Genomic DNA, 18,212 nt, shown 5'->3' on the forward strand with positions numbered 1-18,212 from the left:
AATTGTCAAACTTTTTTTAATTTTTGTGCCCTTAAATCAGAGAGTGGTGTCACACAAAATGTCTGTGTAGACATCTTGTCTCATAACTCCTGTTTACCATGGTGATCAAATAACACTGCTGGGCGGAGAGGTTTCACATTTCTGTTCACACCCCTAACTTCGTATTGGCTCCATCTTTCGGCGGGAAGCTTACTTGTCTATAACACTATTTAAACTTGGGCTGTGTGATAAAGCCTAAATCCTGCTTAATACACTGTACTAAGTTTGTGTTGTAGTGATTTCCCGAGAGCTTGTAAAATGTATTAGTTGAAGTTCAAAAGGCATAAAAAGTTGATTTGACTCACGGTATTTAGATAAAGAAAAATAAATGAAGGAAACATTGCTTTTTTGCAAAATTGAATAAGATTTTTATTGAAAAGTAATAAAGCGAGTAACAAAAAAAAAAAGGGGGAAACAACACACAAACATATCCGGAGAAGACACATTTCCCTGAGCTCAGCGTTAGCTGGATATATGTGCACAGTCTGATGTACATACACAGCCTGACGTCCCTGAGGTAGATTGCCTAACGTTTGTATAGTAATTAAAATTTCCCACGCCCACCCAATCCAGACTAACGCTTTCACCTGAGATCTTCCGGAGTATATATAAATACACATGTGGAGTATTTCTTAACTGTCTGTCCAAAAACACTAAACTGACAATCATCCTAAAAATGGGTTTATTAAACCATGCATTAAAGTCCCATAAAAACATCTATTGCTAAAGCTATTGTGGGACCTATATACAGTAATGATGCAGGGCAGATCCAAGTTCTTATAGACCTTAACTGAAAATCACCTATCCCGTAACTAGGGGATAGAGAACCCTTGCATAAATATAGTAAAGAACTCCTGGTCAGATGTTTAACTGTAGAACCTTCCCTTTAATACAATTAGCAACACACACACACACACACACACACACACACACACACACACACACACACACACACACACACACACACACACACACGACAGTTTTTTTTCAAATGCTCACATACACATTATATCCATGGACACACCACTGGAAGTGGGAACTGGATACATACAATTTACCCTAGTATCTTCATCTTAAATATCAGTGCCCTCCTCACCGATATTATAAAATATATATAAATATGTATTGTGTGTATATATGTATGTGTGTGTATATATATATATATATATATATATATCTATATCTCAAAATATACATATACTGTATAAAACAAATAAATATGTATCCTGATACAATGACAGACTCGGCAACTTCTAACTATGTAGTGCTAGCTAATGGGAGTGCCAGATGTGGAGGGCAAAATGTACTGATAAATAGAAAATTATATACAGTTACAGTATGGAATGTGTATATAATACACTATACATATATTTATACAGTGCTCAATGTCTCTCAGTACTCACACTATATAAATATACATGTCTTCTTGTGAAAAGGGAAAGAGACACAAGGTTTAAGGCTTAGGAACAAACTGTACAGATCTTACCTCCCTGTTGTGAACTAAGGTTATTCTTACTGAATCCTAACAGCAATAATCCACCGTCTCTGCCCGACTGACCATGAAGTCTCAAAATAAGATCTGGGAGAGACGTGACAGGGGAGTGCAATGTGGTAGACAGACTCATTTTACCCTGCAACCCATAAAAGTGGCAGCTGTGCCACAATTTGGGGTTGCACCAGAAACCGACACTTACACGGGCGATCTGTACACAGCTTATATGCCAAGAAACGATACACTGGAAATAATGTGCAAATACGGTGTAAACAAGAAAACATGGAGTGTGGCAAAACAAGTGCATGCGCACAGTACAGTATATTTGGGAAATTGTAGCAACACTATATTTCAAGGCTGGCAAGCTGTATTATAGTGGTGTGGTATATCTTGAGGTTCTTTAGACATTGCTTGCATAAAGAAAATGTTACATTTCTCAATCAATTTCCACGTATTGGACTTTATTCCACTTAAGAGCACAGTTTCAGTGCCTTGGAAATACTGTTGTCAGTATAATCCAGTACAAAACAATGCTGCAATACGGAAGGAATATTCTGTATTGTGAACCAAATTATTCAGGATTCCTTTATAATGGTTTCTATTCTTAATGTGGTTTACAATTGTTGTAACTTCCGATACGATAATAGACCAAAACATCTTACATTTTAGTCTGCTACTTTTTTAAATCAAATTTAATTCAGTAATCTAATGCTGAAAAACAGTGTGAACCTCGCCTAAGTACTAGATATGTTGCATATCCAGAGTTGCACCATGGAAAATAAGGCTATGTGCACACGTAGTTTTAGGTGCTGCGGCTTTTTCCGCGTAGATTTGGAAAAATCCACAGTTAAATTCTCAGGTCAAAAGACCTGCGGATTAGCATGCGGTTTAGCCCTGCGGTTTCATACCTCTACAATGGAGAAGGTGTGAAACCGCAGCAGATTCCGCACAAAGAATTGACATGCTGCGGATTTGATTCCGCAGCATGTGCACAGCGTTTTTCAGTTTACCATTGAAAACAATAGTACTGTACAACGCACCTAAATCTGCTGCGGACCTGTAGAGCCTGAAACGCTGCGGATCTGCAGCAGAATCCACACCGTGTGCACATGGCCTAACTCCATTTTAAATTTCAGACAGAAGCATCTAGCATCTGCCACTCTATAGGAAACATTGCTCGGTGACATCTTTATATTAAAACAAGCAAGGGGGATGTTTTGTTAAACTAGGAGGTTTGACTACACTATTCCAAAGAGTTATGAAAAGGATGACAAAACATGCTGATACATTAGGAAAAATGTGTCTGGGAGCTTTGCAATGCATTTTCTAGATGTCCACAGTGCACCAGTTCTAAAGACATTAGATGGCTGTCGCTGAACGATGCTTTGAGCGATAATTTGGCTGACAGCCATCTTGGTTGTCTCTCCCATGCACAGGAGTGCTTGTTTAGCCTCCAGTCAGACATCTTTGCTTGTAGCTTATCTCTGAACAAAGCAATCAGCAGTCTGAAATCAGACCTGCCTTGATTGACCTCTTCACCAGTGGTCAATTGGCCCGTACACATTAGAGTGTCGATATTGGCGGTTTGGACTAACAGTCTAATGTGCATGAGTCACTGATAATTGTCATTTAAATTTATTTTTTTATATATATATATACAAATTTTGGGGTTAGGCTAGGTTCACACAAGATTCAGGAAAGACTACTTGAAATGGAACCATCAGATCTGTCCCCCATGCCAAATGCAGCTGTATCTCTAAAGATGCAAATGCCTGCCACCCATTTCAAAAGAACTGTTTACCATGCAAATTTACTTTGTCAGTATAATGGTATGCAAAGCTGACCCGATTCCACTTACAGCTGAGCCTTCATTATCTGTGTGAATACCAGTGAAGCCTATGACAAAAGGATACCTTTTTAGCATACAGTTTCCCACCTACAAAAGGGATGCATTCCTACAAAGGACACCAAGTATTGGTACCCATTTCAGTCCAACAGACAAAGGCACAGAAGGAGGAATAAGTGTTTATGAACAACCAAAAGAGGAATGAGGGAAGGGGATGCTTCTTCAGCTTTTGCACATTATGTACAGATCATTTCTTAAGCAATAAAACTTGACAGTGTTAAAAGTCCAACCTTGCAAAAAAAATGCAAATATTTACATATAAAAAAAATATAGTGATTAAAATATTAAAAAATAGAGACAATCTGAAGTACAAGAAAACACTTGGAGCACCATATAGTCAGAGATGTCCATATATAGAGGTATAAGGATGTGGGAGCAGAAGCTAGGAACCTAGAGCAAAATCTTAGAGGGAGTTGGCATAAAGTCTTTAATTTCTAGAATTGGAAATTGAGCCTTCGACTTTCCGAGCAAGTATGAAGTACAATGTTATAAACTCTTCAAAAAGCTATAGTTTGTTTCAGTACATGGATCTTAACTGTAAGGCCTCATTCGGATTTCAGTTTTATAAGGGCATTTTCACAGATATAGCATGTACACCTTATAGTCTGTACATGTGTTTTTTTTCATATTTGGTTTATGCAAAAAAACACGATGTCCATTTTTGATTCAAGAGCATCCATTCAAATCAGTTTGTATAAAAAAAAAAAAAAAAAAATTAAAAAACAAATCATGCTCAGTTGCCAACCAGCGTGTCATCCGAGTACTGCTGACTTTTTTTTTTTCTCTCAAACGCAAGAAACAAACCAAAAATAAAACAAAGCACAAACATCTGAATGAGGCCTTAGGAGAACCTTTGTGAGGCAATTATAGCAGTTGTCAATTAAATGGTGAACATGCGTAGCATCTGTGTTGCCCCATCTAATGCTGTAGTACTGTATGTGTACTGTTTGCTTGTAGTACAACAGTGTACAAAAACTTCTGTTCTTCTGACCATCTAAGACTGTTGCGCAGCCCCAGTTCTGCTCCAGATGCAATTCTAAGTTCACACTATTTCTACTCTTTGCATTGCAGATTGTAAAACATTGCTAACTTATTTAAATTGCAACATAATCACCTATTTTACATGAGGTATGTGTTATAAAGCTGCTCACGTCTTGTATCCTGTCATGAGGGGTATATTAGTTTTGCAGACAAAGCAAATGATGTGAACTTGGCCCAAATGATTGCAGCTATTCTGTATTTACTGAGCTTGATATATCAATGGGACCTTTTTCTTGGGAGTTGGCAGGCTGGGCAGCTTTCACTGGACACTGGGCCACTATATGGTTTGTACTCTGGCAGTAGTGGCATTTCTTGGGTTGAGGAGGCAAATTACATTCTTTAGCATGATGATCGAGCCCTCCGCAGTTATAGCATCTGTAGGAACAAAGTTTTAAAGGTTAAAATGACTATACAGCATGACAAAATTAGAATTTTTTTGCATCTGGTTGTTGGACAAAAAAAATCAGCATAATTTTTTAAAAGTCCGTTTGGAAAGCCCCTGATAGGGCTAAACAGTGGAAACCCCCCACAATTGACACCATTTTGGAAACTAGACCCCCCCCCCCCCCCAAGGAACTTATCTAGATGTGTGGTGAGCAAATTGAACCCCCAAGGACTTCACAGAAGTTTATAACGCCTGGGCGTGAAAATAAGAATCATATTTTTTCCACAAACATGATCTTTTAGTCCCCAATATTTTTATTTTCCCAAGGGTAACAGGAGAAATTGGACCCCAAAAGTTGTTTTCCAATTAGTCCTGAGTACGCTGATGCCCCATATGTGGGAGAAAACTACCGTATGGGCACACGTCGGGGCTCGGAAGGGAAGTAGTGACGTTTTGGAATGCAGACTTTGATGGAATGGTCTGCGGGTGTCATGTCGTGTTTGGAGAGCCTCTGATGTGCCTAAACTGTTGAAACTCCCCACAAGTGACCCCATTTTGGAAACTAGACCCCCCCATGGAACTTATCTAGATGTGTGGTGAGCTCTTTGAACCCCCAGGTGCTTCACAGAAGTTTATAATGCCTGGGCATGAAAATAAAAAAAAATTTTCCACAATTATATTTTTGCCCCCAATTTTTTTTATTTTCCTAATGGTAACAGGAGAAACTGGACCCCAAAAGTTGTTTTGCAATTTGTCCTGAGTAGGCTGATACCATATATGTGGGGGTAAAATACTGTTTGGGCGCATGGCAGCGCTTGGAAGAGAAGGAGCACCGTTTGACTTTTTCAACGCAGAATTGGCTGGAATTGAGATCAGATGCCATGTTGCATTTGGAGAGCACCTGATATGCCCAAACAGTGTAAACCCCCCCAATTCTAACTCTAACCCTAATCTCAGCCCTAGCACTAACCCTAACGGGAAAATGGAAATACAATTTTTTTAATTTTATTTTTCCCTAAGTAAGGGAGTGATAAAGGGGGGTTTGATTTACTATTTATGGCGGGTTTTTATGTTTGGCAGCTGTCGCACGCTAAAAGATGCTTTTTATTGTAAAAATAGTTTTTGCATCACCACATTTTGAGAGCTATAATTCTTCCATATTTTGACCCACCGAGTCATGTGAGGTCTTTTTGCGGGATGAGTTGCCGTTTTTATTGGTACCATTTTCGGGCACGTGACTTTTTTTTGATCGCTTTTTATTCAGATTTTTGGGACACAATGAACAAAAACCAGCATTTCAAGAATTTCTTTTGGGGGGTGCGTTTACACAGTTCCGCATGTGGTAAAATTGATAAGGCTGTTTTATTCTTCGGGTCAGTACAATTACAGCGATACCTCATTTATGATTTTTTTTTTTTTTTTTTTATGTTTTGGCACTTTTATGCAATGAAAACAAACAATTTTATATAAAATATTTTTGCATCGCTTTATTCTGCGAGCTATAACTTTTTTTTATTTTTTCACTGATGATGCTGTGTGGTGGCTTGTTTTTGCGGGACAAGATGATGATTTCAGCAGTACCATGGTTTTTTATATCCGTCTTTTTGATTGCGCGTTATTGCACTTTTTGTTCGGCGGTATGATAATAAAGCATTATTTATTGCTTTGCTTTTTATTTTTATTTTTTAAGGGGTTCACTAAAGGGGTTAACTAATGGTACAGTTTTATAGGGCGGGTCGTTACAGACGCGGCAATACTAAATGTGTACTTTTGTTGCTTTGGGTTTTATTTCCAAAAAATGAATTTATTAGGGAATATTTTTTCATTAATTTTTTTTTATCGCTTTTTTTTTTCATTATTTTTTTTTACACTTTATTATACTGTCCCAGGGGGGACATAACTGTCATGTGACAGTTCGCTGATCTGTCTCATCACAGATCGCTGTGACAGATCAGCGGTCACAGGCAGTGCTGGAGGCTTCCTCATGCTGGTGCTTTGCAGGCATGAGGAAGCCGGCTCCCTGCAGGCCCCCAAAGGTTCCTGCTGCCATTTTGGATCCGGGGACCTGCAGGGAAGGAGGTCCCCGCAGCAGCGCTGCACATTGCGCTGCTGCGGGGGTCTCAGGGAAGCACGGAGGGATCCCCCTCCCTGCCGATGCTTCCCTAAACCCCAGGTACACTGCAATCGACTTTGATCGCAGTGTGCCAGGGGTGGTCTGTGACCGCCCCTGACACATAGTGCTGGGTGTCTGCTGTGATAATCAGCTGACACCCAGCCGCAATCAGCGGCGATCCCCCCCCCCGTGAGCGCCGCTGATCGCTATGGTGTACTATCCTGTCCATGGGCATAGGGGCCCGGGCCCGGTTCTCATTTGGTCTGACATGCACTGTGAGGTCTTATATAGACAGATGTGTGCCTTTAAAAATCAAGTCCTATCAGTTTAGTTAAACACAGCTGGACTCCAATGAAGGAGTAGAACCATCTCAAGGAGGATCACAAGGGAATGGGCAGTATGTAACTTAAATATTAGGGTCTGAGCAAAGGGTCTGAATATTTATGACCATGTGATATTTCAATTTTTCTTTAATAAATTTGCAAAAATGTCTAGATTTGTCTTTTTATTTTTTTAAGTCAAGATGGGATGCAGAGGAAAAAAATCATTTTTTAATTTACCAAATGGCTGCAATGAAACAGAGTGAAAAATGTAAAGGGGTCTGAATACTTTTCATACCCATCGTGTATAAATATTTTAAAATATATATTTAATTTTTTTTTAAAATATATATAATATATAATTTAAAAAAAATTAAATATATATATATATTAAAAAAATTAAAATTTTATATATATATAATTTTAATATATATTTTTTTTTTTTTTTTTTTTTTTTTTTTTTTGACCAAGGGTGCCCAAACCTTCATATGCCACTGTATTTTAACCCTAAATGTCTATTTTGTGTAATAAAGTATATTAGTAAAAGATCCTTACCGTTCCATCACTTTGTGCTAACGGCTTTATTTTTTTTAGATTATATTTTATTTTTTACCTACTTCCGGTTTGTGAAACATCAAGTGGCAGAGGTCACTGTTGCAACCTCTACTCCCACCCTGAAAGAAAATGTCATCAGTGAAGTCTGGGGCTTGGCCAGTCCCCGCTCTACTGAGCATGCATAGGTTCTCCATTTAGTACAGGCTCCCTTTTCACTGTGCAATACCCAATTACAGTGCGCTCACTCGACAGCTCTTAACGAGAAGTAACAAGTTGGCAAGAGAGCGCATAGTCATTGCGCATTGTAACACGTGAGCATGAAAAGCCGAGAACAGGCCCCCCCGATCCACCCCTCCAAGTGTGGTTACTGATGATGCTTTGTTTCAGTTTGGGGACAAAAGATTATGGCAGTGACCACAGCCTCTGCCACCACCTGATGAAGTCTCATTTGAATATCCCAGCATGCATTGAGGGTTCTCAAACAAAGTGGGCAAAAAAAAAAAAGGCAGTTAAGAGTAGTGCAGTGGGATTTTTCATTTTTGCTAGAGTCATATCTTTGTTTTTTTTCCAGAGAATATGGCCATGTGAGGGCTTGTTTTATTGTGGGATGAGTTGTACTTTTGAATGACACCACTGATTTTACCATATATTGTACTTTTCATTTACCATGTTCACCCTATGGTAAAACTGACCTGGCAATATGATCGTGATTTTTTTTTTTTCTTTCAAAATTTGTATGAAAAGAAGTTTTTGCATTTGTCGCCATTTTTCATGATCTGGGGCTGGGTGAAGACTTATTTTTTGCACCCCTAGCTGACGTTTTTATGGATACACTTCTGGGGTAGATACGATAGTTTGATGGCCAGTTAATTTTATTGAAATATTGCAGCTACCAAAAAAACGTAATTCTGGCGTTTTGTTATTTTATTGGTACACTGTTTCCTGATTGGATGAATTTAATTTTTATTTTGATCGGACATTGCTGAACACAGCGATACCAAATATGTGTTTTTTATCATTGTTTTATTTTTAATGGCGCAAAGAGGGCCAATTTGAACTGGTGTTTTTTACATGTGTTTTTTTTTTTTTTTTTTTTGAGACTTCAGAACTGCAAAAAAAAATCACAATATTCTATGAATGCAGTCCACAAGCCGGCATTCACAAGAGTATCGTATGGGGGTCTTCTGTGGATTTATGGCTGTCATGACAACCCATCGGCGCATCATGATCACATGATGGGAAGCCAATGGGTGGGACTTGTGACGCACTTCTGGCCGGAGTGTATTAAATGCAGCTGTCGGTGATTGAATAACATTTAACTGGTTAACAACCAGAGCTGTTAGAGGCACTTGATAGCTGATTAACCCCTTCACCCCCAAGGGTGGATTACACGTTCATGACCGGACCAATTTTTACAATTCTCACCACTGTACCTTTATGAGGTAATAACTCTGGAACGCTTCCATGGATCCCGGTGATTCTGACATTGTTTTCTCGTGACATATTGTACTTCATGTTAGTGGTAAAATTTCATTCAAACAACTTGCGTTTATTTGTGAGAAAAATGGAAATTTTGCGAAAATTTAGAAAATTTCGCAATTTTCCAAATTTGAATTTTTATGCCCTTAAATCACAGAGATATGGCACCCAAAAAACTTGATAACTAACATTTCCCACATGTTTACTTTACATCAGCACAATTTTGGAACCAAAATTTTTTTCGGTTAGGAAGTTATAAGGGTTAAAAGTTGACCAGCGATTTCTCATTTTTACAACACCATTTTATTTTTACGAACCACATCACATTTGAAGCCACTTTGAGGGGTCTATATGATTCAAAATACCCAAAAGTGACACCATTCTAAAAACTGCACCCCTTAAGGTGCTCAAAACCACATTCAAGAAGTTTATTAACCCTTTAGGTGCATCACAGGAATTTTTTTTAATATTTAAAAAAAAAAAAAATGAACATCTAACTTTTTTTCACAAAAAAAAATACTTCAGGTTCAGTTTTTTATTGTACCAAGGGTAACAGGAGAAATTGGACTGCAAAAGTTATTGTGCGATTTGTCCTGAGTACGCTGATACCTGATATGTGGGGTGGGGGGGGGGGGGGGGAACGACTGTTTCGGCGCATGGCAGAGCTCAGAATGGAAGGAGCGCCGTTTGACTTTTTCAATGCAAAATAGATCTGAATTCCAGACAGACGCCATGTCACGTTTGGAGAGTCCCTGATGTACCTAAACAGTAGAAACCCCCTACAAGTGACCCCATTTTGGAAACTAGACCCCCCCCCCCCCAAGAAACTTATCTAGATATGTGGTGAGAACTTTGAACCCACAAGGGCTTTACAGAAGTTTATAACGTACAGCGGTACAATTAAAATCATATTTTTTCCACAAAAATGATCGTTTCACCCTCAATTCTTATTTTTCCAAGGGTAACAGGACCCTAAAAGTTATTGTGCAATTTGTCCTGAGTACGCTGATACCCCACATGTGGGGGTAAACCACTATTTGGGCACATGGCAGAGCTCGGAAGGGAAGCAGCGCCATTTGACGTTTTTGGCTGGAATTGAGATCGGACACCATGTCGCGATTGGAAAACCCCTGATGTACCTAAACGGTGGAAACACCCCACAAATGACACCATTTTGTAAACTAGACCCCCCCAAGGAACCTATCTAGATGTGTGGTGAGCACTTTGAACCCCCCCAGTGCTTCACAGAAGTTTATAACGCCCGGGTGTGAAAACAAAAAATTTGTATTTTTTCCACAAATATGATCAATTAGTCCCCAATTTTTTTTATTTTCCCAAGGGTAACCGGAGAAATTGAACCCCAAAAGTTGTTGTCCAATTTGTCCTGAGTACGCTGACACCCCATATGTGGGAGAAAACTACTGTATGGACACACTTCGGGGCTCGGAAGAGAAGTATTGACGTTTTGGAATGCAGACTTTGATGGAATGGTCTGTGGGTGTCATGTGCGTTTGGAGAGCCCCTGATGTACCTAAACTATTGAAACTCCCCACAAGTGACCCCATTTTGGACATTAGAACCCCCCACGGAACTTATCTAGATGTGTGGTGAGCACTTTGAACCCCCAAGTGCTTCACAGAAGTTTATAACGCTCGGACGTGAAAATAAAAAACATTTTTTTTCCACAAAAATGATATTTTTGCCCCCAATTTTTTATTTTCCTAAGGGTAACAGGAGAAATTGGACCCCAAAAATTGTTTTGCAATTTTGTCCTGAGTAGACTGATTCCCTACATGTGGGGGTAAAACACTGTTTGGGCGCATGTCAGAATTTGGAAGGGAAGGAGCACTATTTGACTTTTTCAACTCAGAATTGGCTGGAATTGAAATTAGACGCCATGTTGCATTTGGAGAGCCCCTGATGTGGCCAAACAGTGGAAACCCCCAATTCTAACTCCAACCCGAACCCCAACACACCCCTAACCCTAATCTCAGCCCTAGCCCTAACCCTACCCTAACCGTAATGGAAAAATGGAAATAAATACATTTTTTTTTTTTTTTTTTCCCTAACTAAGGGGGTGATAACGGGGGGTTTGATTAACTATTTATGGCGGTTTTTGTTTGGCAGCTGTCGCACGCTAAAAGACGCTTTTTATTGTAAAAATAGTTTTTGCATCACCACATATTGAGAGCTATAATTTTTCCGTATTTTGACCCACAGTCATGTGAGGTCTTATTTTTTGCGGGACGAGTTGACGTTTTTATTGGTACCATTTTCGGGCACGTGACAATTTTTGATCGCTTTTTATTCCGATTTTTGGGACGCAGAATGAACAAAAACCAGCGTTTCATGAATTTCTTTTGGGGGGGTGCGTTTACACCGTTTCGCGTGCGGTAAAATTGATAAAGCGGTTTTATTCTTCGGGTCAGTACGGTTACAGCGATACCTCATTTAGGTTGTTTTTTTTATGTTTTGTCGGTTTTATGCAATGAAAACTATTTTATATAAAAAATTTTTGCATCGCTTTATTCTGCGAGCTATAACTTATTTTTTCGCTGATGATGCTGTGTGGCGGCTCGTTTTTTGCGGGACAAGATGACGTTTTCAGCGGTACCATGGATATTTATATGCGTCTTTTTGATCGCGCGTTATTACACTTTTTGTTTGGCAGTATGATAAATAATTTTTTGCTTCGTTTTTTATTTTTTAAGGGGTTCACTAAAGGGGTTAACTAATGGGACAGTTTTATAGGGCGGGTCATTACGGACACGGCGATACCTAATATGTGTACTTTTTTATTTATTTTTTTCAAAAAATGGATTTATTTGGGGGAATTTTTTTTTTTGTAATATATTTGGCGATTTTTTTTTTTTTTTTTTTAAATTATTTTAACACTTTTTTTTTATTTTACTTTATTAAATAGTCCCAGGTGGGACATCACTGTTCTGTGACAGATCGCTGATCTGTCACATCACAGATCACTGTGACAGATCAGAGATCTGTCACAGGCAGTGCACAAGGCTTCCTCATGCCTGCGCTTTGTAGGCACTGAGGAAGCCAGCTTCCTGCAGGCCCCCGAAGGCCCCCGTCGCCATCTTGGATTCGGGGGCCTGCAGGAAAGGAGCCCCCGGCAGCAGCGCTGCACATTGCGCTGCCGTGGGGGGATCAGGGAAGCACGGAGGGAGCCCCCTCCCTGCCGATGCTTCCCTTTAACCCCCGGTACACCGCGATCATGTTTGATCGTGGTGTGCAAGGGGTTAACGTGTCGGGGGTGGTCCGTGACCGCCCCTGACACATTGTGCCGGGTGTCAGCTGTGATGATCAGCTGACACCCGGCCGCGATCAGCGGCACTCACCACGTGGGCGCCGCTGATCGCGGTAGACGTAATATCCCGTCCATGGGCATAGGGGCCCAGGTCCCATGGACGGGATAGTACGTCTGATGTCAGGAAGGGGTTATCAAGTATGGGGAAAGATGCAGGCTCAGCACCAGAACCTGCAAAAGGCAAGGAAACAGCCGATGACAAATATACGTCATCGGTCATTAAGGGGTTAAGTATATTAGATAAGAGATTATATTAATACTTTAAATAGATATTTAGGATTACAAAATTACTCAGTGAAACAAAAGTCACTTCTGGCAGGTTTGTTTTTTTTTTTTTGTCCTTCAGAGGAAGATGATGTCATAAGACCTAGTCTACCTAGTGTTATATCAGGGCCTTCCAACTCCCCCACAAAGCAAATCTGGCAAGTTCTGCAGAGGCTTGCCAGTCACTGTCAGCTTGTGGGGAGAAACCATCAGGGACCTGCCTGTTCAACTAATCAATATAGCGGCTCGGTCCCCAGCTGCTATTGAAAGCAGGGCCGGACTGGCCATCTGGCAATTCTGGTAAATGCCAGAAAGGCCTGTCTGGTCGTGGGCCGCCTTGTCTTCTACGTTGTTAACAGAATCGTTTTTCTCAAGACACCCATATTGTTAACAGTTGTGACAGAGCACAAAGTCGCTGACTCAGTCACTTAGCCCAGCAGGCCATGGGTATCAATAGAAATATTGGTGTTGTAGTAAATCTTTCCTTCCTGCATCCAGGGTAATATTAGGAATATATCCTCATCTGGTGCTTGGGGACAGAGACAGCATGGGCCTGTGTGATTTCAAATGTCAGGGCTGAATTTCAGTCCCAGTCCGTACCTGATTGAAAGTATATTTTTTCTCTGAAACGCTACAGCATTTAAGAGACAAATATACATGGCTGGGATACTATAACCAGTGGTTGATGCATGTATCAGCTGGTTCCCTTTAAGTGAAGAACCCTCAAATTCCAAGATAGCTACGAGACAATAGATAGCATGATGGCTGTGGTTAGTACTGAAGCCTTGCAGCACTGGGGTCTTAGGTTTAAATCCAACCAAGGACAACATCTGCAAGGAGTTTGTATCTTCTCCCCGTGTTTGCATGGGTTTCTCCCACACTCCAAAGACATAATGATGGGGAATTCATATTGTGAGCCCCAATGGGGATAGTGAGGATGATGAGGTCTGTAAAGCGCTGTAGAATTAATGGTGCTATGTGAGTAAAATAGAAAAAATATTATATATATATATATATATATATATATATATATATATATATATATATATATATATACTGTATGTGTGTATGTATGTGTGTATATATATATATATATATATATATATATATATATATATATATATATATATATATACGCAGTTGTATGAAACAGTGTTTGCTCCCTTCCTGACACAGATAACACAAAATGCAGTTTTTAAATGAAGGTCGTCATTATTAATGGGGAAAAAGAAATCCTAACCTACAGGGCCTTGTGTTTAAAAAGTGACTGCACCCCCTCCCCACTCTTAAAACATAAACCACATTTAATTTATCACAACTTTGGGAAGCTCAAAGCGGCGTTCAAATTTCTTAGCGACACCTATGCCTAATTACTGCCACACCTGTTCTCAATCAAGACATCACTTAAATAGGACCTGCCTGACAAAGTGAAGCAGATTAAAAGGTACTCAAAGACTAGACATCATGCTGCGATTCAAAGAAATTCTAGAACAAATGAGAATCAAAATAATGGAGATCCATCAGCCTGGAAAAGGTTATAAAGCCATTTCTAATGCTTTTGGACTACAGCAAACCACAGTGAGCCATTATCCTCTCAGGGTAAAAACAATAAACAGTGGTGACTCTTCCCAGGAGTAGCCGGCTGACCATAATTACCCCAAAAGGTCACAGAAGACCCTATAACAACATTCAAAAGAACTGTGGGCCTCAGTTAAGGTCAGTGTTCATGACAACAGATGAGCAAATGTGTTCGGAAATTATCGCTGAAACCAAATTTGCAATATGCTTGCCATATTGGTACCTTGTGTAGAATTTATATTTGACAATCGTTTCCTAACATATTTGCTCATCTCTAGTCCCACTTACTCCAATGGGGATTGGCTGTGTTCAGCGAATATTGCAAATTCAATATTCGCCGGTCATAATCCGAACCAAATATTGAAAGATTTGCTCAACAACTCATGACTCCACCATAAGAAAGATACTGGACAAAAATAGCCTGCATGGCAGAGTTCCAAGATGAAAACTATTGCTGAGCAATAAGAACATAAAGGCTCGTCTCAGTGTTGCCAGAAAATGTCTTTATGATCCCCAAGACTTTTGGGAGAATGCTCTGGACTGAAAAGGAACATTATATCAACAGTAAAATATGGTGGTGGTAGTGAGATGGTCTGGGGCTGTTTTGCTGCTGAAGGAGAATATCTGGCCATCTGTGTGTGACCTCAAGCTGAAGTGCCCTTGGGTTATGCAGGAGGACAATGATCCAAAAGACACATGCTCTGAAACCCTTGAATATGGCTGAATTACAACAATTCTGAAAAGATGAGTGAGCCTATATTCTCCAGAGCCTTGTAAAAGACTCATTACCAGTTATTGCAAATGCTTGATTGCAGTTGCTGCCAATAGTGCCCAACCAGTTATTAGGTTTCGGGGGCAATCACATTTTCACACAGGGCTCTGTAGGTTTGGATTTCTGTTTCCCTTAATAAAAATCTTCATTTAAAAACTGCACATTGTGTTTGTTATCTTTTGTCTAATAATTTAAATTTGTTTGGTGATCTGAAATGTGTAAGTGTAACAAACATGCAAAAGAATAGGAAATCAGGAAGGGGACAATTTTTCATATATATATATATATATATATATATATATATATATATATATATATATATATATATATATATATATATATATATACACATATTCCACCATGTGAGTGGTTGGGGATTACTCGCTTTGAAGGTCTTTGAGGTGAACACTGGCACACTCAGGGTTCAAACGAGTCCATTTGGTTTATTATTTAGACAGTTCCAGCAGCCATTACACTGTCCGTTAAACATTCAGTTTTAACACATGAATACAGTCCCTAACTGAATAATGCTTCTCACTGACACTGGTCAGTATAACACACTGTTGTCAAAACCGTTACCTGTTGGATCACCACACAGGTTCTCGGATCCCTCTTATCCTCAGAGGTGTCCAATCAATGGTTCAGAGTCTCTTTCTGACCCCGGTCAGTATCACACGGTTTTCAAGACCGTGCGCTCCTTTCGGCTCAGACTCGCCAGCACGGCTTCCCCAGACTATGGAACATCCGTGCCTGGAACATGGGAGCTCTCTCTCATATGTGCAACACGCCTTCCTTAGCCTGTAATCACTCCCACTTACCTATCACATGGCTAGTCAAACGTTCTTGACCTCATCACAGGTCCTCAAAATTCACAACCATACACATCTTTAGTCAAAACGGGGTAGAGTAAGCCCCCCTCACCACAGAGCGAGGCATATGGGTAGCCAGACCGTCCCAACTCTCATAGCTACCCATAACCCGGACCCAAATGTGAACAACTACTTAAAAATTTGCGTACACTTAAGAAAGCACGCCGGGCTACATCACAGGGAGCTGCTATCACTGTGACACATACCTCCCACTAACCACGTGACCACCAGTCACACCACAATATATACACATACATACATACATACACACCACATACTGACCTTTGTCAAATACACCCATTTGTTGATAAGATAAAGTGTATACCTGTCCCCTTTTGGTTTTCTTTTTTGCTGCCCCTTTACTTTAGGTCTCCTCTCACTTCCTATGCAAGGAGCACCTCCTGGTCCTGTCACTCTTGTGGATTCCAAGCCCTTTGAAGATTTCTTGAAAGTGAATTCCACACATTCTCCCTCCTTCAGACTGCGGAAACCTTCCATTTGCAGCTTACTCTATGGGTGGGATGAAAAAAAAAAAATATCACTTATGGTATTCAACCAGGTAAAGAGAATAGTAAATGAAAATTAATCATTAGCTGACCTTTAAAAGACTGTCATTATCATAATGTCTAATTAATATAATTTAATATTCTTATGATCTTGCTCATGAGGATTTGAGTGTACTTTCTCCCCCATCAGTGTTTTTATAGTTTATCAGTAATTTTACCGGCTCTACAGCGGATAATTATTAATTATATTGCACTATTGATTCCATGGTGCTGTACATGAGAAGTACATAGATCTACTTACAGTACACAAACTAATAGTGACAGACAGGTACAGAGGAAAGATCACCCTGCTCTTGTGGCCTTATATTCTACAGGATGATGGAGAAGGAGACAGTAGGTTGATGGTTGCAGCAGCTCTTGTGGCAGCAGGGTCATTGCAGGTTGTGAGCAAAACTACAATACCCGCATTCCTAGACAGTCTTTGGCTGTTAGTACATGCTGGAAATGATGCTTTCTGCACATCAGACAACCTGCACATCAGAGCTCAGACACACAGGGAGAATGATGAAGGGAACGAACAACTCCCTGATGCATCAATGCTTTAAATTGTATCTGCATCCATGTTGCAGATACAGTTGAAATTGCAATGCTGTGCTGGGGAGCAAGGAGCACCAGATCTCCCCCCCCCCCCCCCCCCCCCCACCCCGACTCATGGGCCCCATAGCAGCTGAATGGTCTGCCGTCATTAGCGTTACGCCACTGGATTATTAATCATTTTAGTTTCTCAATCATTGAATCCAATTTTCAGATCAGCATGGGGATTAAGGTTTTTGAGAAAACCCACTTGTAAGATATGTGTGCGATAATGACGAGAGACAACTTATTTCTTCAGTCAATAGTGTTTACATATTTTCAAAAGGCAGTAAAACCACTGAGCTGTTTATGTTGCATTGTGACCAATGATGATCACACTTGAGGGGAACCTGTCACCAGAAAAAAAAAACAACCTGCTCAGTGCCCACACTTAAGGTACTGTCACACTAAGCGATATTGCTAGCGATATCGCTGTGTCTGATACTTACCTACAACCCACTGCTGATCGTGCGAGAATAGGCTGGACTGCTTCTCGTCGTCCGCTTCCTGCTGTGACGACTAGCGACGCGTGAAGCCGGGCAGGATGACGTCAGGATCGCCTAGTGTGACAGGTAAGTAGCGACCCCCGTCCCCTGCGATGTCGCTTGTGAGATCTGCCTGTGTGGCAGCTCACTAGCGACCACTTAGTGATGTACCAGCGATCGTGACCGCGTCATATCGCTAAGTGTGACAGTACCTTTTCCCCCGCTGCAGGGAGAAATTTAAATTTATTCCCAGTGTTCAGTCACGGGGTGGCACTGCCATTGGGACAGTAAACGCTCTGAGTATACAAAGTGGCGTCTGTAACTGCGCCCCTGGCTCTGACTTGCACAGGCTTTGCAGCGAGGCCGGCTCTCAATCAGGGTCAGGGGCACATTTACGTAAAATAAAAAGGGTATTGGTGATTTTTTATTTTTATGTAGGTTTATCAGCAC

General features: G+C 40.3%; 1 protein-coding gene across 1 annotated transcript in view; it reads right to left on the reverse strand.

The window, feature by feature from the left end:
- Window positions 1-4,481: 4,481 nt before the first annotated feature.
- Window positions 4,482-18,212, reverse strand: part of LIN28A (lin-28 homolog A) — a 43,141-nt gene continuing 29,410 nt past the window's right edge. Inside the window, exons 3-4 of the mRNA XM_073562310.1 lie at window positions 16,464-16,648; window positions 4,482-4,853 (exon numbers count right to left, since the gene is read on the reverse strand). Coding sequence (XP_073418411.1) covers window positions 4,667-4,853; window positions 16,464-16,648 — 372 coding nt within the window. The 3' untranslated portion in view covers window positions 4,482-4,666. The remainder of the gene's footprint in view (window positions 4,854-16,463; window positions 16,649-18,212) is intronic.

Source organism: Dendrobates tinctorius, unplaced genomic scaffold (genome assembly GCF_039654945.1).
Source record: "Dendrobates tinctorius isolate UK_male_01 unplaced genomic scaffold, ASM3965494v1 ptg000015l, whole genome shotgun sequence".
Classification (NCBI taxonomy): Eukaryota; Metazoa; Chordata; class Amphibia; order Anura; family Dendrobatidae; genus Dendrobates; species Dendrobates tinctorius.